The sequence below is a fragment of the Clarias gariepinus genome, chromosome 9 (genome assembly GCF_024256425.1).
Source record: "Clarias gariepinus isolate MV-2021 ecotype Netherlands chromosome 9, CGAR_prim_01v2, whole genome shotgun sequence".
NCBI classification, from domain to species: Eukaryota; Metazoa; Chordata; class Actinopteri; order Siluriformes; family Clariidae; genus Clarias; species Clarias gariepinus.
In genome coordinates, this window is record NC_071108.1 from 15,727,224 (window position 1) to 15,751,792 (window position 24,569).

At 38.2% G+C, this 24,569-nt stretch overlaps 1 protein-coding gene across 2 annotated transcripts in view; it reads right to left on the minus strand.

Moving 5' to 3' along the window:
- The window catches only part of cpne5a (copine Va), a 96,235-nt gene that overhangs the window by 60,170 nt on the left and 11,496 nt on the right, over nt 1–24,569 (minus strand). For both annotated transcript variants that reach the window (XM_053503915.1, XM_053503914.1), the window contains exons 2-3: nt 13,400–13,440; nt 12,774–12,820 (exon numbers count right to left, since the gene is read on the minus strand). In XM_053503915.1, the coding sequence (XP_053359890.1) occupies nt 12,774–12,820; nt 13,400–13,440 (88 nt within the window). The remainder of the gene's footprint in view (nt 1–12,773; nt 12,821–13,399; nt 13,441–24,569) is intronic.

Consider the following 24,569-nt stretch of genomic DNA (forward strand, 5'->3'; position numbering starts at 1 on the left):
CCAGAACATACCCTCAAAGTTTCTGCAGAGCAATGCCTTGGGGGGCCAGAGCTGACCCAATGGCACAAGGGGAACCCAAAATCTAAGTGGTTATGACATTAATGTTTTTAATGTTATGACTGCTTAATGTATGCAGCTATGGATATGGTATAAATGGGATAAATATTTACTGTATATAATAAAATGAACATAAAATGTTGATTGAGCATTACAGCCCTCTTGTTTGGTTGTTGTTGGCTATAAAATCAACACATCTTGATATTTTCCTTTTTGAAAAATTATTCAGATGTATCAAATAATGAGGAGGTCTTCTGAACCAAAATAGTTTGGAACTTACATGAGCAGTTTGACAGCAAAAAAAAAAATTTTGCAGTAAAATAAAAGTTGCAGTTTTGTCAGATGAAGCAAGACACATTGCAATTTTGAATATTTTGTGCATATTATCTTTGAGTCAAAAGGTTATATTAGTGTGATTTTTTTTTTTTTTTTTTTGTGATTTTGCAAAAAGTTATAATTCGCACAGATTTGTTATAAATCAGCCTGAGTTTGTGTTCATTTCATTTGTGGTCATGTAGTTTACAGTAGTATCAGTTTTATGTTGGTAGAGTATTATACATACACATTAAAATATGGCAAACTCATTATTTGAGTCAAACAAAAAGTAGTGGCAGCAAATTAGATCAAGTAAAATTGTTCTGTTCCACACAAAATCTTTTTTTTATCTCAAAGATTTTATAAGATCATGAGACATTATAAACAACACCAAACTTCCATTTACAGCTTCGTGAGCTTCCTCCTCCCATTTTTAATCTTACTTTGGTACTTGAAGACTCCTTATCATAGTAAAAGAATGCACCATTTACCCAACAGCGTCCCACACACAGCTTGTGCATCTCATGGCTCTTATGCACAAAGTACTTGTGTGTCTTTTAAGTGTTGTAACGCGTAATTTTCTTTTCACAGCTCCAAAATGCAGCAAACCAGTGCAAGTGATAAGAGAAGCTAGAAAAAAAAACAGAGAGGCATTAATTTGGAAGTAAAACAGGAGACTGGACTACAAAATACTTTTACTACAGTGGATACACTACAGAATCCCACATGCAAATTGCAAATTGTCTTTTTCTTTCACAAAAATAATTAAGGTTGTTATGCAACACATATCTGTAAATCACTCCTGGGGTGACTGCGGTAACAGTGTGTAAATTTTCTTGCCTCAGTTTCAACATTTCCTAAAAATGCATTTTTTTTTTTTTTTTTTACTAACTGCAGCCACTGTTTTGGTTGGTGTCACGGAAGCATCAGTGATAAGCGTGAACCTAAATGTTTATTTTCCCCGAGATAACCAAAAGGGTTCACTGGGCATGTAGCCTCCTTTTTAAAAAGATTTGTGAAGAAGCAGGGCCACTAAATCTGACAAGGCTGGTGAGAGATAATTGTTAACGGACCTCGAGCTTGCCTGCTCTTTAAAAGCATAGCAGGGAGTTTAGCTTCAGTTCCAAAAGTTTGGGAGTGAGGAGAATGCGTGGCAAACGTTAAATGAAACAGTGTAATGTGAGCAGGGCGATGCCATCCACCCCAGGAACTTTGAAAGTGCGCAGACTGAACACTGTCATTTATTTGCCACCCAAGAAACATCAGCTAAAGGACTGCACGAGTTGCTGCGCTAATTTTTTCTTTGCAGAGAGCCAGTCTTCGTGATCCAGCCCCTGAAGAGTAAAAGGCCGTTGCATTCGACTCCATGGCCCCCTTTCCCAGCTGGAATTGACGCTGTGGTTACCAGAGAAGTGACAAATGATACCGGCTGTGTCGCATTCAACTCACTCAAAAAGGGCTGATCAAAACCAGTTAGTCACAACTATGGGAGTTACGTTAAGTAGCCTGCAGGAGCCACTGCCCACATGGATCCACTCCGCCAGTCTGGCATTGCCATCAATTGGCCCACATGCCAGCTGGACACAGCCTCTGGAACCTGTTTCTCTGCCAAGTTGTTCAAATGAGTCCCTTGACTACAGCCCCTGTCCCGGGTGGTGAATGAGGTCCGAGGATTAGTCCAAGTATTGAAGAAACAGATACGTCTTGAGTCGTCGTTTAAAGATTTTCAAAGACTCTGCTGTACGGACATCTAGAGGACATTCTGGCACCTAGGTGCCAGAACAAAAAAAGAGTCTGAATGAATGTCGTCCTCGATCCCTGAGAGATGGTGGGACAAAGCGTCCAGTGCTGAAGGATCGGAGGAAACAATGTTTTGTACTCATCTCCCAAGCAAAGCCTTATGTCAATGAAATCCACTACATGCGTTATAAGCTCTTTAAAAACGATCGGTTCAGCAGTCAGATAAAACCAAGAAATTCACAAGAAGCAGTTGATCTCTATTTGGAGTTCAACAGAATCACTAGTCGTGACAGGGTTATTATTACTTTAGAATAAGAGTTTAAATTTAATTGATTGAGTGACATGTTCCATTATAAAAGGGTATGCAACCAGATTATTGTTTTAATTATTCTTTAATTTAAAACATTTCTATTTGTTTTTTTTGTTTTTTTGTTACTTTAATTTGCAAAGTCACATATACTAAATCATGCAAGAATTAGGTGATATGTAAGAAATACAGTCCAGCTAATTAAAATGGACTTGTAACTGTAATGCAAATGGCATTGCCCTTCTTCAGTAATAGATTTTTTTTTATGCATCTGCAATTTCACATTTTGCCAGAGCACAAAGCACAGTGCTGATCTGCATGATTTCCTGCCTAAATAATGATTTTACCCCATTGCTCTGTTATATTGCTCTGCAATATTCCATAGCAGGAAGTTTATTCTTAGCATCACAATAATGCTATACTTTCAATGTTACCCACACTAAAGCTTTTTTTTTTTTTTTAAATCAGATGTATCTGACTTATCCACATTGACTGGACAGTAGAAGCCTATAAAATAGCCTAGGGGTGAGTTAAGATTTAATGTTCAACATTTCACATTTAGGGTTTGATGTTTGAATAAAAAGTTCTAATATGATTTTTTTTATATGTAACAAAAGAAAAACTCTGCTCTGGCTCTTAAGAACACTTCTTCTTACTTCTTAAGTTGTGGTACTGCTGGAAAACACCTCATAATATAGCCTTGACTATTTTTATTAACATTTTTGTATGTTAAATGACAAGAATAGGAATTTTATTTTGTTAAGGAAAAATTTCTGTAGTTTTTAGTTTCTATAGGCAATGTATGAATATAATTCATACATTTGAAAAAAAAGGGGAAAAAAAAGACTTAATTATGCATTAAAAAACACTTACCCGCTTCCCTTCTTTCTGTAACCAAAGGTTAAATTGGTAGAAAACACTGAAAAGTTGATCTCCCTTACCGGCATTTAAACTAAAAAGCAAGTGGAACTGAGTCCTATAATTTTGGGAAAATGTAAATTATACAGTAGCTTGGCATAATGATAACAATCATGCTGGTGATATAATACAGCTTAAGAGTGCATTGTAAAAAAAAAAACTCTTTCATTTTAAATTCACAAAATACGATCATGTACAGTACTTGTTAATTGCCGTGTTATTTTAAAATAGATAAATCAATTATGCACATATACATATGTGACAAAATGTGTAGGTAAAATTGTATGTAGTGTTTTATGCATGTCTTATGTAGAAATCTTTCATATAAAATATTAAAGTAATGTCTTGTAATCATATTAAGATATTCAGTGGAGCTGATATAAAAAAGGAGGCAAATAAGGAAAAATATCAATATTACTGCAGTAAGATAATTTATTGTCCACTACATTTAAATAATTTTAAATATAGTGATGGAATATGTTAGATGACAATACAAAAAAGACATAATATGGTTAAAGAACATCTAGTCTGTCAGGCAGTGTCTGGTTCACATAGTTTTTATCATCGGTGGTAAAGTAGAAAAAGAGATACAAAACTGTGAATGTGGGATGAAAATTTGGGGATATGTGGGCTGTGGACATGTCTTCCATTCTTTGAGCTAGAGCAGTATAATTAGGGAGTTCCAGTGCCACAGAGAAAACGCTAACAGTATCTACTCCTTCCTGGACAAACCCCCTTTCACCCTAACAGGGAAAACTACTGTAGCCTTATCATTCCCACACAGTTTGAAAGCTTCTACTGAGTGACTGCTATTATCACATAACTGCATCATACATGGCAGACACTGTAAATCAAAGTACACAGAGTTGATTCGAGAAAGTGACTTTTTTAGCATTATGTTAAATGACCACCTTACAAAATGTTTCATCGCCATTTTTGGAAAAGAAAATCATGCAGGGCCTTGCGTTAACAATAAGGTTCTCTGATATTTTAGTATGCAATTAAGATATTCCATTAATTATAAGCATATATATTCCATGAATTATGTGCACACATAAAAGGGTATGGATAAATTACTATGCTTATCATTGCAACCCGATTCTTATCCAATTTACATTCTCATATTCAGGGGCTCATTTTTGCTTAGCCATCAACTGGGCTGGATTTCCCACAGGTAATACGTTGGCTAAAGGTCAATTGATTTTAATGCTAATCAAAAGTCAAACACTGGAGCAGGGCTGAGGGTTAGAACATTAATATTCAGCACTGAAATCAATGGCTGCTGATAGGCATGGGTGTGACGGCCATGGCTGCAGAGAAAGAGAGAAGGTACTGAAGAACAATTTCTAATGGAGACTGCGGTACTTCATGGAAACAAAATCTCTGTGCACTCTCAGGATCTTTTAACCCTTTTGTGAGTCAGAATACTTTCCCTTCAAGCCACAAGGATGGCTCAACTTGACCCACCAAAGTCCACAGGCATCAAGGCTATTCTCTCGTCTCATACCCAGGTGGTGGAATGAACTTAGAATAGTGGAATGTACCCACAGTGGCTGTTTAATTAGCTGAGTCACTGTCCATCTTTAAACAAGGCCGAAAACCCAATACTTCATCCGGCATTTTAACAAGAACAAAGCTATGTCTAGCTGCCATATAGGATTCAGCATTAAACCTATGGTAGTACTGAAGTTACAGTATGCTCGCCAGCCACCCATAATTTCAATATCAATCTACATAAATAAAACTAATTAGGAGAAATGTAACTTCAAACTAAGCAAAAAGGGTCTGGTTGCAGAATGGACTAACTGGAGGCTTGACGATAAATTCTTTCTACCAGACGCTAGAGAAAAAGTGGTTATTTTATATATATATATATATATATATATATATATATATATATATATATATATATATTATATTAGATTTGCTTTGGCCCAGTCTAGCGGTGGGCTATAACACAGGTCAGACGTATTTCTTTCGTTCTGAAATTTTTAAAGAATTAAAATCCACTGCCCAAACAAAAAAAATCACTACATAAATTTATCTAAGCAAAGAGCTAAGAGCCTTCCATTGGAAATTGCTGAAGTGATTAATATGGTTCAGCTAGCAACAAGTTATTTAACCCTAACTGATGGAGTGAGTAGCTTCTCATCTCTTATAGACATATCCTGTGATTGTAGCAAATTATTATACTGCATCAAGAAAAGAAAACAACTAAGGAGATTGCTTAAACTAGTAAAACTGGGTTAAGAACTGCACTATTAAAACCTGAAAGGATAGTGATAAACCATGATCTTTGTTCTCAAAAAAACATTCTGAACATTAGTGAAATCAAATCATAAAAAAACAGTGAAATGGGCAGTTCCATACACACAATGCTAAGATCACTCAAGGAATTGGGACTAAACAGCTGTTTAGTAGCCTTAGGAAAACCACTTATCATTGAGGCTAATCAGAAAAAAAATGCGAGCAGGCATAAGAAATAGACTGTCGAGCACTGAAAAAAAAAAGCTCAAAAAAAGCAAAAATGAGTTATGATCTGTGGTTTCTTCTGTTGGACAGGTCTAGGTTTAGCAAAGTTATGTGCCCAAAAAGAAGGCTCGCTGGATTTTTTTTTTTTTTCTTTGATGGAACAGGAATATTCCAGGACGACCATGCCAGGACTCATCGGGCTGATAATGTGGGATGTGCTAGAAAAAACCTTACACAGTGGCCCGACCTGCCCATGATTAATGCAAGATCAATCAAAAGGTGGTCCAATGAAACATTCGAGTAAGTGACTTTTTTTGGCCAGGTTGTGTATAAGAGAGAAATACAAAAGGCAAATACTGTAGCAGATAGAGTGATGTAAACTACAGAACCTCAGGTTAGATATATTGATCAAGCCAATGTAATTATTAGTCTGTGTCCAGTTAGGTAGGAATTCTTCACAAAATATTTTTTTTTCTTTGTCCCTTTTCAAAAAACATCAGTAAATAGAACACTTCTCAGCCATTTATGGTCCTATAGACTACTGTAGGATTCAATGAGTAATCTAGTGGTAGCCCAAAAAAATAAAAAGTTGATCAAGGCCATGTGATGAAGTGCACTGAACTCTATACTCAGTTCACATCAACACCCATATCAGTGGTTCCCTCCAACTACTATTTCTTATGCATCTCCTGCATTCTGATTGCTCACATTTTTTTATTGTTTGGCTCTGCCTTTTTCAGCTTTAAATGTCTCCATAAAGCATCTCCATGCAACTTGTCAAAGCCTGTCAACCAGAATGAGGGTATATTTCAGATAGAGGCTACAAAGTACTTCTATAAGTCAATCTGATAAAGAATGGCCCAGTCATAGCCCAGATCTAAATTCAATCTAAAAAGCTGTTGAATGACTTGAATAGAGCTCAGCAAGGAGATCCCATTGCGATTTGATAGATGTGGAGTAATTTTATAAGGAAAAGTGGAATAACTTTGGCAAATCAAGACATGCAATAGATTCTTGCCCAAAAAGATTCAATACAGTGTTACAAGCAAAGGTTTTTCAAAGAAAGTATTAGATAATATGTACATTAGTGAAACCAGATTACTGTACTACTGTATAAGTATACACTTTTATCTGTTTTTTATTTGAATAATTTTAGTCTCTATGTCACATCAATAGTGGGAAAACCTGCCATTTTAACACGGTTGTGTAGACTAATAATAGCCACAGTATTTTTTTTCTCCTTTTTTTAGAGTAATATGTAAGTTTTACACTTCACAAACACTTGAGATTTCTTGTCTGTTAAATATAGCAGAGCAGATAATACATGATTTTCCACCTGGTGAGACCCACTAACTAAGAGCACCTAATACTGAAAATCCCATTAGCTTACAGAATTCATTTTGAGAACTGTTTATCATGTGATTATGATGTGACAAAATCGCACCTGTGTTTGTGTAGCTGTTATGTCTGTATTTAACTAAGGAAAAAAAGAAAGGAATTTTACAAAAATATAATTACGGAAGAGAGTTTAGGGGCTTTTAGTACTTAACATCAAATCATGAATCATCTTCCTGCCAAACAATGTAAAAACAATTCAATCCAATGTTACAGTGATGTGATGACAGCAATTTCTCAAGGTATTTGTTGTTTATCTTACTAGTACTAGAACGCTGAAAACAAGTTCAAATATGTCCTGCGTGTCCACGGCGTGCACGCGCACACACACACACTGGTTCAGTCATAATAATTGCATTTTGCCATGAAAATTAGCACAGTTTTTGAAGAAACTATTCAGGACCTGTTTTTTTTTTTTTTTTTTTTTTTTACTAAATATTCAGGAGCCACATGTTTTTAACAAACCCATTTAAAGACCTAATCGTTATAATAATGTTTAAATAAATTGTTCAAGAATGCAGTAATTGGTCTCCACTGTCATATATGTTATGCAAATTACAGGTACTTACTGTAAAATTCCACAGTCATTTCAGTGTCACTTTCACCATAATGGTTGGTATTTTATGTGTTAATCTCCTTAGAGTCTCCTGTTGTTCTCTTTTTGCCCATTGCTCCTTACTGTTCATATGACTTATTGCACATATTACAAGATTTAAAGCGATAATGTGATGTCTCTCTCCCATTCCAGAAAGAAGACCATGAGGTCAAGAAAAAAAATTGGGAGATACTGAAAACTGGCAGAAATGTTCAGTAAGTTTAAGGCATCCACATTGCTCTTGTTCAATGTCAGAAACTTCTCCCTGACTCCACACCAGTAGCAAAGAATACCTACTTTCAGTTCCAGAAACATAAGCAATAGATCAGAAATAAATCTGTTCATTGTCTCACCACTGCTTTTTATGTTCTTCATGAAAACGAAGGATGGAGGGTTATAGCAGTGTATTGATAAGAGATGTGAATTCTATTACCATAGGTACCGGCTTCACCTTGTCTCTTCAGGTCTTTAACAAGTAAAAAGACAAGATTTCAAGATATATTTACCATGGCCCTCTGAGACATCCTAAATCTATCTGTGATTATCCAACTTTTTTGTAATTACCCCACAAAATTACATCTCGAAACTCTTTAGAAAAGGAACATATTGTCAAGTGTTGGAACACCTTGTCAATTCTCAGACAAACATTTCTTTATCATTTTTTTTTTGGAAATGTGAATTTTGTTAATACTCTTCCACTGACAATTCTTCACATATGGTATATTTTTTCTTTTTTTTATTAAAATTCTCCAAAGTTATATCTGTGATTTGTACCCCCATCAATTAACTGAAGATGAAAGAAACCATGACGTCAGACACGGGAGGCTATTAGCCATCAAAGACCTATTAGAAAGCCGGAGACAAAGGTTAGAAGGTGCAGATTATCCCCTTCTAATCCTCACAGATCACAGAAATCTCAAGTATGTAAAGTCAGCAAAAAAGCTAAATCCTCCTCAGGCCATAAGGTCCTTTTCTTCACACGATTTAATTTCAAACTCACATACTGACCAGTTTACAAATGCTGGTTCCTGACTGTAGGAAAGGCCTCGAGGAAAAAAAAAATTTCTCAGTAAGGGTGTGTGTGGGAAATAACAATATGGATAATATTTTAAGGGCATAACAGGAACAACTCCATCAACAGAATGCCCTCAAGGGCAAACATTTATTTAAAGGACTTAAGCAGTGGGGACACACATCACCCAGCTCTGGATAAAACACACAACAAAATGTACTGTTTGAGTAGTAAACTTTGGTCATATTCACTTGGCATGTCCAGGCATGTGCTATCTACACACAATCTTAAATCTTGAACTTCTATTCTCAGCAATCTTTAACATAGACTCAATGACTCTTGTTATCATGAATTATTTTCCAAAGTTTTACTATTTAGTACCCTCTGCCAAAGCTAGCCCTAGCCATGGAAACCATATCAGTATTTCATAAGATTTCAGTTACTATACCAGAGGACATTGTACTGAACAGGAGAGAACAGTTTACCTTTTGTATTGTTAATTAATCACTATCAATGTCAATTTGTCCTCAGGTTACTATACTTATTGTAATGGACAAATGCAATGCTTTGATGTTAAAGGCCCAAGTTGAAGTCATTGAAATCAAAGCTGCAACAAACCGATGAGGTGGGCATGAAACAGAGAACGCAATTGCTAGCTCTACGGCAGAATGTCCTTGTCTGAAGTTATTATGAACAAAGCCGCGACATGTTGATGAGAAGAGTGTGAAATGGAAGCGGCACTTGCAAGCTCCTCAGCAATAAGACAATGTTGTGAAGTTTGAAGGCTCATCAAAGTTCAGTGGCAGCGGTGGATGACCGAAACAAAAAAAAAACATGTGGTCATTGAGTTCCTGTAGCAATGGCGATGAGCCAGCATTTAAGGAATAGTAGCCTGGCAGAGGCAGCAGCGGTGGCATGTCTAAAATAAGGAAGACTTGCCAGTTGGAAAGAACCGAAAGAACCGAAAGAACCGAAAGAACCGAAAGAATCTTATCAATGCAAGGTTGATAAGATGGGTATAAAATTGTGGTGGCACTCACAAGCTCCTTAGCAGCATGTCCACATTGAAGGCACAAAAACTCATAAAAGTCAGTTTCATCACAGCGTTTGACGGTTTTGGTGACTACACTTAGGAACACATTCAACATTCTTGAGATTTTTTTGGATTGACTGACCTTCATTTCCCGAAAGTACAGTAATGTCTTTTTATTTTACTTAACTAAGTGTTTCTTGCAACAATATGATTTGTACAGTAGTTGTGGTAGAACTAATAGGACTATTAACTCTGTACCCATCCTTCCTCTATACAAGACAACTGATGGTCTAAAGCACATTAAGAAGGCAAGAAATATCACAAAGTAATTTTTGACAAGGCACATCTGTGAATGGAAAACCAGTCCAGGTGACAACCTTATGAAGCTGATGAGAGAATGCTATGAGTGAGCCAAACTTTCATCAAAGCTAAATGTAGCTTCTTTGGATAGACTAAAACATCAAATATATTTGGGGTTTGTTTTGGGGTTTGTTTCTGTTTAACAAATCAAATCTTTCTGTTTCTTCATATTGAGATCAGGGCTCTGTGAGGACCAAATTGTCACTTCCAGAACTCCCAAGCTGAGGATAGCTCCCAAAACTTTTTCACATTGTAAATTATATTATATTATATTATATTATATTATATTATATTATATTATATTATACTCATAGTAATTATTTCTTGCCTGTTTTTATCAGTCTCTTCCATTGTTTTGGTCCATTGTTCGCTTCAGGTCATTGGGGTTTTTGGGTATTCACTTACGTACAGCTCTGTTCTGTCCCGCCACAGCATTTCAACTGGGTTGACTTTGAATAGGCCTTTTCAAAACCTGGATTTATTAAATTTTTAAGCCACTCTGATATTGATTTACTGGTGTGCTTCGAATGTGTGTGTATATATCAGTCACTCACTCAGGGCTGATTTTTGCCAGATCTGTTGAATCAGTAAATCACTTTAAAATATCTTGTCTGACAAAGTGAATCATGCTTACAGATCTAAAAAAAAAAAAAAAAAAACCTTCTAGAAATTCAAAAACAGTTGAGAAACAAAGTAATTGACATGTATCAGTAAGAAAAGTGTTACAAAGCCATTTATAAAGCTTTAGGACTACAGCAAACCACAGTGGGAGCCATTATCCACAAATGAAGAAAACTTGAAACAGTGATGAACCTTCTCAGGAGTGCCCGGCCTACAGTACTACAATAACTCCAAGAGCACAATGATGACTCATCCAGGAGCTTATAAAAGAACCCAGAACAATATCTGAAGAGCTGCAGGTCTCACTTGCCTCATATGCACAGTGAGAGGAAAATATATCCAGACATTTATTTTTTTGCGATCTTATACATTACAGTATATTAATACACATTGTGTATTTTATCTCCACTTTAAATTTACTCATAGTATCTTTTGATTTTATACCTACACATATTAACAAAAAGGTATGAATTCATAATTCATATGTTTAAAATAAAATTGATTGGGAATGAAGTATTTGAAGAATTTAAATGACCATCATTAGTACTTTTCTGCAAAGCTGTTTTTGGCTATTACGGCTTCACCCCATCTACTAATAAAAATAATGTACTTTTTTCCTCATTTTAATTTAATCGTCGTACATTTCTTTTGGCAAATTGTCTTTAAATCCTCAGGGCCCCAGAGTGGCATAAGCAGTACGTTGCTCGCCATATCATCAGGAGTTGGCGAGTTTGAATTCTGGGTGATGCTGTAGCCTCTCAATTGGTTAATTGGCTGATTGGCCAAGCTTTCTCAGAGGGGAGGGATTGGGGGATTGGGGCCCCCAAACAAAAAAAATCCTCTAGATTATGAGATTATTGCTAATTGACTCTGACATATTGGCATAAGGTCAGCAATAAGAAAGAGCCTGTACAAAATAGCATCAATAGAATAGTTCCAAGGCAAATAACTCTGCTGGTCAAAAAGAACACAACGCTCGTCCTCACATTTGATTGTTACCAAAATTTCTAAGCAAATATTCTGTGGACTGATAAGAAAAAAATGTAACTTTTTGGAAGGTGTTTGTCCAGTTACATCTGGCATAAGATTAACCCAGTATTTATGAAAAGAATATCATAATGTACCAAGGAACAGGATGACTTGCCATAATTTGATGGAACCATGAGTTCTGTTTCCTACCAGAAAATCCTGAATACTGAAAGTCTGGCCATCAGTTTGGGTTGCGCATCAGGACGATGATTCGAAACAAACCTAGAAGTCCGAACTTAAATCTAATTGAGATGCTGTAGCATGACGTTAAACTGGTTAAATCCTCCGATGTGGTTAAATTAAAACATTATGCAAAGATGTGATGCAATGTGAAAGACTGATTGTCTTATATATTAAAAATTGTTTTAGATTTTGTGATAAACATTTCGTGCATAAACCATCACATATCTGTCTATTACATATCTGTCTATTACAACAACATTTATAACAAGTATAAAATACAGTGATTTAAAAAATGGGTAATGAAAGTGAGAGACTGTAAACTGTCAAGGGACAAGATGGGAACAACCAGAATAACAAACATAACAAAGGTGACTCCATGTTCTCTGCAGTCCCAGGAAATGAGAGGGTGTTGATAAGGTCCTGGCAAGAATACAAATTCGTATTTGATTTTAAATCTCAAAGGCTGTAAGCTCTCCTTTATAGTTAGCATAGTCATAAGCTAAACGGTTTTTATTGTATAAAATTGCAAATTTTTCAAACAATATGTGATCCCTATAGTCTGCTTGATTGAATACAATGCCAAAACAACAAATAACAAGCAATAAGTGTTCTTTAATGTGAGCAGTGTATGCTTTTTATGTATTTCTCAAGTTATTTCATCAGGCATAGAACATGGTGTGCAAAGCATAAAAGCAATGAAGTCGGAACAAGCTGATTCTGAATATCATTCACTCACCTCCCGCCACTGCTTCGACTCCACTCCCTGAGTATACAGGATGCATACTGTTGTAATGTGGGAGAAAAGCAAATAGGTTTTATCGGATTTATACATTAAAAAAAAGTTCTGTTTACAGTATATCAGATTAACAGAAAAATTGAAGTTTGAAAAAGTTTTAACAAAATCATAACTGAACTATCACATTTAATATAATAGGCTTTCACAAATATATACTGCATAGACTATTAAATATTAAAATATTAAATTATCTGCAAATTTTAATCAAAAATAAATCAAGTTTGCCCTGAAGGGAACACAAACCAGTTTTAACTGATATAAGTACAAGATGCCTGTGCCACAGAGAGCAAAGCATCATTCTAAGCTTTCATTAATATTCAAGAGTCCAGGTTTGAGCATAGAATAAATTATGGCATTGTGTTGATATTGAAGAAAACCTGTCACATTACTATGCAAATGTGATGTGTTAAGGGAACTATCTGAAACAGCCAAGTAGACACTTTCACAGTGCAATGAAAAGTGCAAGAAAGTTAGAAGAGTCTATGAAAAAGACCAAGCCAGGAAGCCATTCAGTAACCTATTTCCAGTAAGCTGTATAAAAAAACAAGTAAGTCCATTGTACTTACATGGATCAGATTTTGAGAATGTGTCTCGATCTAGCAGGTTCCTGAAGAAAAAAGAAACATGGCTTATGTTATTCTTACATTTTTTATGCACAGTGAGAGGAAATACATATCCAGACATTTATTTTTTTGCAATCTAATACACTACAGTATATTAATACACATTGTGTATTTTATCTCCACTTTAAATTTACTCATAGTGTCTTTTGATATTATACCTACACACCAAGGTATGCATTCATAATTCATATGTTTAAAATAAAATTGATTGGGAATGAAGTTTTTGAAGAATTCAAATAACCATCATTAGTACTTTTCTGCAAAGCTGTTTTTGGCTATTACAGCTTCACCCCATCTACTAATAGAAATAATGTACTTTTTGCCTCATTGTAATTTAATTGTTGTCTATTTCTCTTGGCAAATTGTCTTTAAATCCGCAGGACTCCACAGTGGCGTAAGCAGTACATTGCTCACCATATCATCAGTGAGTTTGAATTTTGGTAGCCTGGTATGCTGTAGCCTCTCAATTGGTTAATTGGCTGATTGGCCAAGCTCTCTCAGAGGGGAGAGATTAGGGCCCCCAAACAGAAAAAAAACCCTCAAGATTATGAGATATATGCCGATTGACTTTGGCATATTGATCAACAATAGCATAACTCCTTGCCTAATAGTGTTGCTTCCACCTCTGCCATCAAAACAGCTCTGACCCATTAAGGAGTCAAGTTAAGTCGAGTTTAAATTTATTGTCACTTTCTACCATATGTACAATAAAATAAAGATGGATAGAAAAAAGGGTTTCTCTCCAATCCATCATCTGAAGTGGAAGAGATTTCAGCTTCCTAAATTTGGAGGAGCAGGCACGGAAACTCTGTAAGAGTCACCCACAATGCTTACAAGTGAGGCATGTGTTTATATATGAAACATCAATAATATTTCCAGCTGCATTCACTATGTGCTGCAGGGTCTGTCGATTGTAGGCGGTAAAGCTCCCGTGCCACACAGTGATGTAGCTCGTCAGAAAGAATGTGTGATGAGTGGGTGGAGTCTCATTCTTTCCTGTTTGTGGAGAAAATAGAGAAAATAGAGGTTCTGCTGTGCTTTCTTGGTCAGTGATGCAGAGTTGATTGTCCAGGAGAACTCCTCACTTACAATACCAGTTAAAAGTTTAGATGCACCTTCTATTTCAATGGTTATACACTGATTTTCATTCCTTTCTGCATTGTAAAAAAAAATGGCGAGGGCATCCAAGATATGCAATAATCTTATTTAAATAGTTGATATTGACATATATCTGCTTCTTATGCTCTGTAAATCATTCATAATGGCTCTAATCTGAGGTCCTGATAATTAATGTTTTTTTATGCTGGTAAGTCTTGGAATCATCATGGTTCTTGATGGGTCTTGCAAATGCACTTGACAATACTGGTCTTGTAAGAATTGTTCCAGTACAGCTGCTCTGAGCAAATAAAAAAAAGGGGTTTGAAGTTTCTGTCATTGGATAGATCCTTACATTCTTGTAAGTGTTTTCTTCCCAATGGCCGCACAATGTCACAGAACCTGATTAAGGTGTTTTTTCTGCTGCCATTAAGGATTACTGTTGTTATAAAGAGGTATACTTTGTCTGCCACAATTTTTAGATAGGTGTTATGTGTTAAAGTAACATCCACATGAATGCAAGGACCTAAGGTTTCCAAACAGAGCAATGCTCAGATCATTACAGTTCCTCTGCCAGCTGGTCTTTTGCCCACTGCTCATTTTTCCCATAGTGCCCAGATAAACGGCATACATGCACCCCCCATGCACATGATGCAAAATTTATTTATTAGACCAAGCCACTTTCGTTCTTTACTCCTTTGGCCAATTAGCATGCTCAGTGTAGGCACTTTTGATGGTGGACAGGGGTCAGCCTAGGCACCCTGACTGGACACCCATAATACTATTACTGGTTCACTGGTTGTCCTTCTTTGAACAACTATTTCTAGGTACTATTGCATTGCATACCATTTTCTTTTTCTATTACAAATTTCTTTTATAATAACCAGGTGCATTTTTCATAAGAACATTTTTTTCTGCAGTAGTAAAATCTATAACTGCAGTGCATACAGTAGTGTTTGTATGTACAAAGCCAAAAGAAATGTTTTGTGAAAACGTGAAGTGACATACATGCACTGAAATTACATTAAACAAGGTGTCCAAATATTTTTTCATGATGACACTGATGATCACACGATGATATACCACATATATATTTTTAGATTCCATAAACTAACACATATTCAATGCTATAATGTGACCGCTGCTCTTGTGTTTTGAGTGTGTGTGGGTAGAAGAATTTTTTTTGGGGGGTATTGCAGGCAGTATTGCATCTTCTCTGCACTTATTCCCTCAGTTACACAAGAACACTACTGCTGTGCTTCATTAACTATAAAGATAAATGCGACAGAGGACCAGGAATATGAATAGTAATACCAAATGCGTAACACTCAAACTGCAGTCCAAATGGCAGCACAGGCCAGCTTTCTACAGTAGGGTTCTGCAGCCATCCTCATCATTCATGTTAATTGTAGGCACATGTAGCCATTTCTAATGCATGGCTCTGATTCAGCTCACTGAGTGTAAATTCATGAGAGAGTGTACCTGGGAGCTCCTAAGTGTGAATCCTTGGCTTCCCTGTGGAAATGGTGACAGACTGCAAGTTTCTAGAAGAAGACTTATCTGATGACTTCACCTAGACTCACAACACCATATCTCTAAGCAAATAATCACAGCAGTGTCTCTTCTTTCTGCACTGACTGAGGAAAGTTAGACTCCCCTGCTCTATCCTCACCATATTCTACACAGGCATTTTTAAAAGTGTCCTGACCAGCTGCATCACTATATGGTATGGGAACTTCAGAGGATTAACCTGCAGGTCCTTGCAGCAGAAGATGAAGACAGCACATAACATCATATGAGTCTCTCTGCCTCTAATATAGAGCATCTATCACAAATGCCGCCTCCACTGATCTAGCAGTATAGTGTCAGATCCCTCCCACGTTCACCCTAAACTCTGGTCCCTCTGCCATCTAGCTGAAATATCCAGAGCAAGTCCACAAGATTCCCAAACAGCTTCTTCTCACTAGCTGTCAGAAGCCTTAATGACAAACTGTCCCACACTTATTTACTGGGGCACAAATATTGTGCGCATGCCCTATCTATTTCACTTATTATGCATACAATACATCGCATTATAATATCATATTCAGAACTTGTATACAGAATCATGCATTGACCTCATATACAGTACCAGTATTGGCCATCGTACAGCAACATCACAATAGACTCTTTGCTCATGACACTCACAGAATGTTAAAGACTCTATTCATGGGGAATAACACTTAGGGAATGTTAAACGTTTTACTGAGAACCCTGAGGGAATGTTAAACACTTTACTGATAAAACTCCAGGAGTAATAAGCACTCTATTCATAACATTCAGGTAATGTTACATTTTAACAATAAAAAAAAAAATATGCTGCTAATTGTCATGTCGCTGTTTTCATCATCAACCACAATTCTACTGTTACAACTACTGCATTGCATTTATTGTGTGGTTGTCCTTATTTTTCTTTACATTACTTTGCACATTGTCTAGTTATTATGTTGTACAACACCTTTGTCAGTTTCCATAATACAAAAGTGTATTAAGCATTAGAGACCTTAGAGAATGCTATCTCTTTCTATTGTTTTGCATAGGATTGAAAATAATCTTCTGTACGCTACTCTACCCAACATGTCTCTAAAACACGGCAGTCACTTTCTCTTGAAGAGTCTATTTTTCAAATCGTAATTAGTTAAATAAAAAAAAATACAAATATGAAAATGTACTACCAGAAGTCGGTCTCAAAGGCTTTTGTTTATGAAAAAAGTCAAAGCTAGTTAGGAAATTCAAAGTCAACCTTGTTATCCACTTTGGCAGGCAAATGTAAGCAAACCTTCAACACATAAGGACCCACAAGCAAGACTTGTAAATCTACAAGTACCCTGCATGGTACACCATATGGACAAAAGTAATGTATGTGCACTGTGTACACCTGAAAATCACAGCCACATATTGTATAATATGGGCCTTTTTATAATTGTTACCAGGAGCGTCTCTGTATACAATTATTCAGAATTGTATGCTGTAGCATTGCAATTTAACTTCAGTGGAACTTAGACGCCTGAACATGCTCCAACTTGACGAATCCCCTGTGCAAAACGTGAGGTCAATTTTCAATTTTGCACTGCTGAGGTTTGGGTGAAATAACACAATAGGTTAAAACGCACATACATTTATTTTTTTAATAAATTGTTTCCATTTGTTTACCGAAAACCATTTTGAAATTGTATGACAATGTGCACCAGACTGTGATAGTGCATGCACTTGAACAAATGGAAGCAGTGTTTTATTGCCATCTTGCCACCCCCCAGAAACCCGAGTCTAATTTGAACACTGCTCTGTACTATATTGCAAGTAAGCACTATAATAATTGTGGACACCAGGGAAATTTGCAGGAGGTACTGCAAAGTCAATAACAGCATTCTGCTAAATCTTATTTTAATGTATCTAATTTGCATTCAATTTTTCCCTCATGTAACAGTGCTGACAAAGGAGAATATTAGCTATTCACTACTTTATCAACCTAACAGTCGCAATCTCTTAGTGACAGACACTGATGGAAACAAAGCGCCATCATTCTCCTTTTAAGCCTTTAAATACATTTAAATACTATTTTAATTCTTTCATTTTTTATTCATAGTTTCACCCAGTCAGTGTAGCAAGTTTCTCTTCAGATGGAACCAACTGCAAATAAATGAGAAATGGTAAGCAGGGTCAAATAATAGTAGTTAGTAGGGATAACTGGACATATTAAGTGAAGTATTACAGATCATTACATCACTTACATAAACATACATGTCACTTGAAACACAATAAGTGCACATTTTATAAAAATTGTCAATAAGAATTCATTAACAATTGTAATAATAATCATGGTTTAAAAATCTGTTTTAATTTGTGTCTATTCATTGACTAATTATCAGGCTAAAACCAAGAGATTACTGAGATACCAATCATGAATTATTACTTAATAAAAGATTATAGCCTTCGGGACCAACAAGTAAGTATCTTTATTTATGAATGAGCAGGCAACTCTTAGGGATCCTTTGAGCCGAGGATGGAAATGCAGAAAAATTTTATACATTATAATAAACAAAACAAAACACAGACACTAAAGTTTTTGGCTGGCGAAGGATGCAACTATTATTAGGGTAACTACTGTATAAATTGATGTTGCATGTTTTTACTTTATCTAAAAATAATCAAGTTCTCTCTCATCATGATCAAATGGGAACCTTTACCTCTTCTATACACTAATTTCTGCTCCATGCTGAAGCCAGGCCTGTGGCTGTATATTTGGGAGTAAGCTGTTAGTATTAGCACATGAAATAATGAAAACAAAGATGGAGATCGTCTCAGGTTACTTTGCTGTAACCCTGTTCCCTGAAAAGGCGAGAACGAAATGCTGTATGAAAACGCTATGAGAATATCTTTTCATGTTGCCGGTTGTGAAGCATGTGTGTACCAAACACGCCAAATTTTGTTTTATATAACCTTGGTCAGGTGACATCATCTGATTAGACGCACCCGCAGGTTATAAATAGGAGTGAACCGGCAACATTCCTCAGATTGATTTGTCTGAACGGACGTCCAGTCAAGTAGGCAGTGCGGCATTGGGACGCAGCATCTCCTTCCTGCCTTTTCAGGGAACAGGGCTACAGCAAAGTAACCCGAGACGTTCCCTTTTAAAGGCTACACTCGATGCTGCGTGAAAACGCTATGGGAACAAGAGTACCAACGTCGCCGCACTGCAAGTGTCTGGACCCCGCATTGTGTAGCGTGTGCGCACAAGGCTGACAGGTCTCAGAACTATGTCTGGGAAGCTGACTCGAGGACTCGTGAGCCCGGAGTGACAGGAACATCCAGACTATAAAATCTAACAAATGTGTGCGGAGAGGACCAGCCCGCCGCGTCACACACTTGTTGCAGGGGAATACCTCTTGCTAGTGCAATAGCTAGCAATCCCCCTGGTTGAATGAGCCCTGATTCCTAGAGGCAAAGTGAGCCCATGCGCCTCATAGGAGAGAGCAATAGCATCTCTCACCCAGTGTGACAAGGTCTGTGTAGTGGCGGCCGCCCCCCGGTTGTGGCCTCTATAGCATATAAAGACCTGCTCTGATTTACGCCACTAGCTGGTGCGGTGAATATAGATCGGAAGAACATGTACTGGACACAGTAGTACCCCTTTTCCACTGCTCTGGTTCCCGCGCCGGTTCCGTGCCGGTTACCAATTTTGGAACCAGTGTTGCGCTTTTCCACAGAAAAAAATTGGTGCCCTAAAATGAGCACCAAACCGGCCCCTAAACTCTGCTGGTCTAGTCGCGAGAACCCGTGACGTCACGAGAGGTAGGCGGAGTAAGAGTTATAGGGATTGTTTAAAAAAAAATGGCGGCGACCCAAACGTGGAGCGCGGACGAAACTAAAGCGCTTTTAGCTATTTGGACATCCGCAGAGATTCAGGAGAAATTAGAAAGTGCTTTAAGAAAAAAAAAAGAATGAGGAAATACGGGAAGAACTAATAGTCGAAAGGATTTACTCGAACAACTAGCTAAAAAAACTGAAGAAAGACTACAGGGACAAAAGGAAGGGGCTGTGTAAAAGCGGCAGCGGTGGAGGAGCAAAAGATTATTTTTATGATGTGATGGATTCGGTGCTGGGGCACAGACCATCGAATCAACTTACTGGGGCATTAAATTTAGCCACAGCAATGCTCCAGGAAATCGTCTTCCCTTCCACATCGGATCTTGGTAAGCTAAGTTACTTTGTTTACTTTCTTTGTTAGTGTAAAAAATCTCAGTTGCTACATACGTTTACATCTTTGTGCAGCCATACTGTGATTATTAATATGATGCTTTAACTTGTTGCTCAATGATTCATAATGTTGTATGTGTACAGTATGGGTGGGTTTACAACACATTTTGTTGAAAGAATGCGTTGTTACTGTGTACAAAATTGAACAAGCCGAAAATATGAAACTGATGTTTTCTGTACTGTTGATATTTAGACTCAAATACATCATGTGTGGGAAGCCCTGAAGATCAGGAAGAATGCAGTGCATCTTCACCTTTAAGTGAAGCTTTCTCATCTTCAGAACCATGAAGGAAAGGTAAGTATTGTTTTGTCGCCAGTTTCTCAGTAATAGAAATTTGTATTAAAAATTCAATATAACATTCGTGTATTATATGTTAAGCCAATTTACTTACTTTTATTTGTGTGTCATTACACAGCTAAGAGAAAGACGAGAGAACGGGATAATGAGGAACTACTTGCCTATATGGAAAGATTGGATAAGCAGTTTTTACAGCAAAGTAGAGAGATGAACAAGGCCATTCTTAAAAAAATGGATGAGGCCTCAGGTACTATGCTGGGCCTTTTGGAGCGAATGGTTACGGTTATGGAGAGAAACCAGACAACACACAGTTAAAGTTTTTTTTTTCATTTATTTTTATTTATTATTGTAATCACAGTTTAATGTTTCAAAAAATGTTTGCACTTTACTTGTTCTTCAATTGTTGCATTTCAATAAAACACTACAGATTTATTGGTCCTGTCTGTTGAAGTAGTCCATTAATGCTGCTCTTACATCAGCTCCTTCTGGATGTCCATGGTCAGGTACTGCCTGAAGAGGAGGCTGTAGATTGACATGCATGGCACGAAGATCCTCACTAAAGTTGTCACCATGCTCCTCACATATATTATGCAGCACACAGCAGGCCAACACCATCTTCTTTGTAAAGTCAAGTTGACAATCATTCCTTTTCATCAGACATCTCCAACTTCCTTTTAACCTACCGAAGTTCATTTCCACGACTGACACTGCACTGCTTATTCTGTAATTATACTTCTGTTGTTGAATTGATAATCTGCCAGTGTCTGAAAATGGCTTCATCAGCCAATTTTGCAGAGGGTAGGCAGGGTCACCAATTAAGTAATGACCAACATCATAACCACAGATGTTAACTTTGTTTTGGCTTAGCAGGTCACCATCACTCAGCCTTTTTCATACATATGACTGTTTTAACACCCTTGCATCATGAACACTACCAGGAAATCCAACACAAATGTCCCAAAATTGTCCTTTTCCATTCACAACAGCTTGTAAAACAACTGAATGCCATTCTTTGCGGTTAAAGTAATCACCTGGGTACTCTTTCAGTGCAATTATAGGTATGTGACTTCCATCCATTGCCCCCACACACTGTGGCACTCTCCAGCGACTTTTAAAAAAGTTTGCCATTTCCACAAACTTGGCTGGATCTGGAAATTTTATGTGTTGAGGGAGAAGTACTCTAATCACAGCGTCACAAAAGTCCTGCACACAATTACACACGGTGGATATGCCTACTCCAAAAAGGTGGCTCACTGTTCTGTACTCGCCACCGGTTGCCAGCTTCCAAATGGCAATAGCAACTCGTTTTCTTAGCGGTATACACAGGCGATACGTAGTGTTTCTTTTCCCCATTGTACTCAGCTAGCAACAAATGTATTCAAATGACTCCGGCAAGACTCTGAAATTTTCAATGAACTGCGCTGGGCTGAAATCGGGAACAATTGTATCCCACCACTGCTGTGCTCGTGGCAACATCCACATCACTGGCGATTTACGGCACACACGAAGTTTTGAGGCGATGTGAAAATTGGAATGTTAAATGTTATTTACTGCGTAAATTACGTGTTGAAAAAAAAGAAGAACAACAGTTTAGTTAGATACCATTACCATTAGCATTTAAGCTAATGCTAGTTTGGGTTAAAAAAAAAAAACACATTAGTTAACGGAAGGGCAGAACTTACCAGTCGTCTTGCACGTATTCGTTGTCTATGTCGATCTCTTTCAGCGGTCATAATACGTCGAATAAGCTGCCTTTGGATATTGAAATACATTTTCAATGTTTGGAGAATAACTGAGTATAAACTGAGTTCGGCCATGTTCGTTTCTGTTGAGTGGGCTTGGCCTGTGACATATTATCATGCAGCACCCGCTGAGCTCCTGTCTAGCGTAAATGCGGCACCTGGCACCAGCACTAGTGAAGTGGAAAAGAGGTATAGGTAAAGTTTCTTCTGCTCCGAAGCTGTAAAAGGTGGAGGACAGAAGGCTTCGAGAACAACAGGGTGCATGTTTGAAAATACGTTCGGAAGATAGTTCGGGTGAGGATGCAGAATGGCCTTGACTAACCCAGGGGCAAAGTCCAGGCAAGATGGGGAGACTGACAAGGCGCGCAGACCTCCAATCCTCTTGAGAGAGGTAATGGCCATAAGAAAAACTATCTTAAGAGTCAAAAGCCTGTCAGGCGCTGACTATAGCGGTTCAAAAGGAGTGTCAATTAGACCTTCGAGCACGATAGATAAATCCCATGAAGGGGTCGTGGCTCTAGTGGGTGGCCTCAACCGTTTAGCGCCATGAATAAAACGAGCAACTAAAGGGTGTTTTCCCACAGTAACCCCCTCGATTGGAATGTGGCAGGCTAAAATAGCGGCCATGTACGTCCTGAGGGTACTAGGGCACAAGCCCGAGGACAACTTATCTTGCAGGAACTCCAGCAGAGGGCTAGCGGCTAGAATAGTGTCAATTATGCTGGCTGGAAGACCAGCTTGACTAAGTTGGTCCCGTTCAGGGGCCAAACGTGAAAGTTCCAAAGCTCGGGTCGGGGATGAAATATTGTCCCCTGCGCCTGAGACAGAAAATCCCTCCTCACTGGAATCATCCAAGGTGAGCGTTCGAGGAGACATATTAGATCCGAGAACCATACTCTGGCCGGCCAAGGGGGCGCTATCAGTAAGAGGTGCAAACCGTGTTGACGGACCCTCACCAGGACTCCCGGGAGCAGAGGTATTGAAGGAAACGCATAAAGGCGTAAATTGGGCCACATATGGGCCATCGCGTCGAGACCCAGGGGAGCTGGATGAGTCAGAGAGTAGTAGAGGGGACATTGTGCTGTCTCTTGGGAGGCAAAGAGGTCCACCTCTGCTGTAAAGAATCTTTCCTAGATTTGGTTGACTACGTCGGGGTGGAGTTTTCATTCCGTGTGTGCCACAGCTTGTCTGGACAGTAAATCTGCTCCCACATTCATGTGCCCTGGAATGTAAATCGCCCTGAGGGACAGGAACTTGTCCTGTGCCCAGAGCAGAACCTGATGCGCTAGCTCGTTCAAGCTGCGCGAGTGCAGTCCGCCCTGGCAATTTATATAGGAGACTACCGATGTGTTGTCCACCCGCACTAGAACATGGTAGCCTCTCAGCTGCTGGAGAAAGTGCTGAAGGGCCAAAAATAGAGCCATCATTTCGAGGCAATTGATTTGCCATGCAAGAAGATGACCTCTCCAGCACCCTTGGGCTGGACGGCCATCCAAGACCGCGCCCCAGCCGGTAAGGGAAGCGTCTGTCATTAGCATTGATTTCCTTGAGGATGCTGAGGATGCCCGCATAGTGATCGAATCCCATCTGACACCCAAGTATGTTGTCCTCTGAGCCAGAACAAGAACGCTTTTGGTAGAGTTGAGTCTCAAACCCAGGGAATGGAGATGAGCTAGGACGCACATCGCGATGTCGGAGCGCTAGCTGCTGAGACTGGGCCAGGATTAGCCAGTCGTCTATGTAATTGAAAATACGGATGCCCTGAAGTCGCAAGGGAGCCAGGACTGCATCCATACATTTTGTATATGTGCGGGGTGACAGAGCTAGACCGAATGGAAGGACCCGATACTGGTAAGCTTCTTCCCCGAAAGCGAACCTTAGGAACTTCCTGTGTTGTGGCAAAACTTTTATGTAAAAGTATGCGTCCTTTAAATCTATCGTCACAAACCAATCTTCTGGATGGATTTGCGAGACAATCATTTTGATGGTTAAGATTTTAAATCTGTATTTTTTGAGATAGCGGTTCAGCCCGCGAAGATCCAAAATCGGACACAGCCCCCCGCCTTTCTTGGGGACCAGAAAATAACGACTGTAATAGCCTGTCTCCCTGTCTGGAGGAGGAACCTGTTCTATGGCTCCCTTCTCCAGCAACGCCTCGGAGTTCAGCAGATGCGCCCTTTCC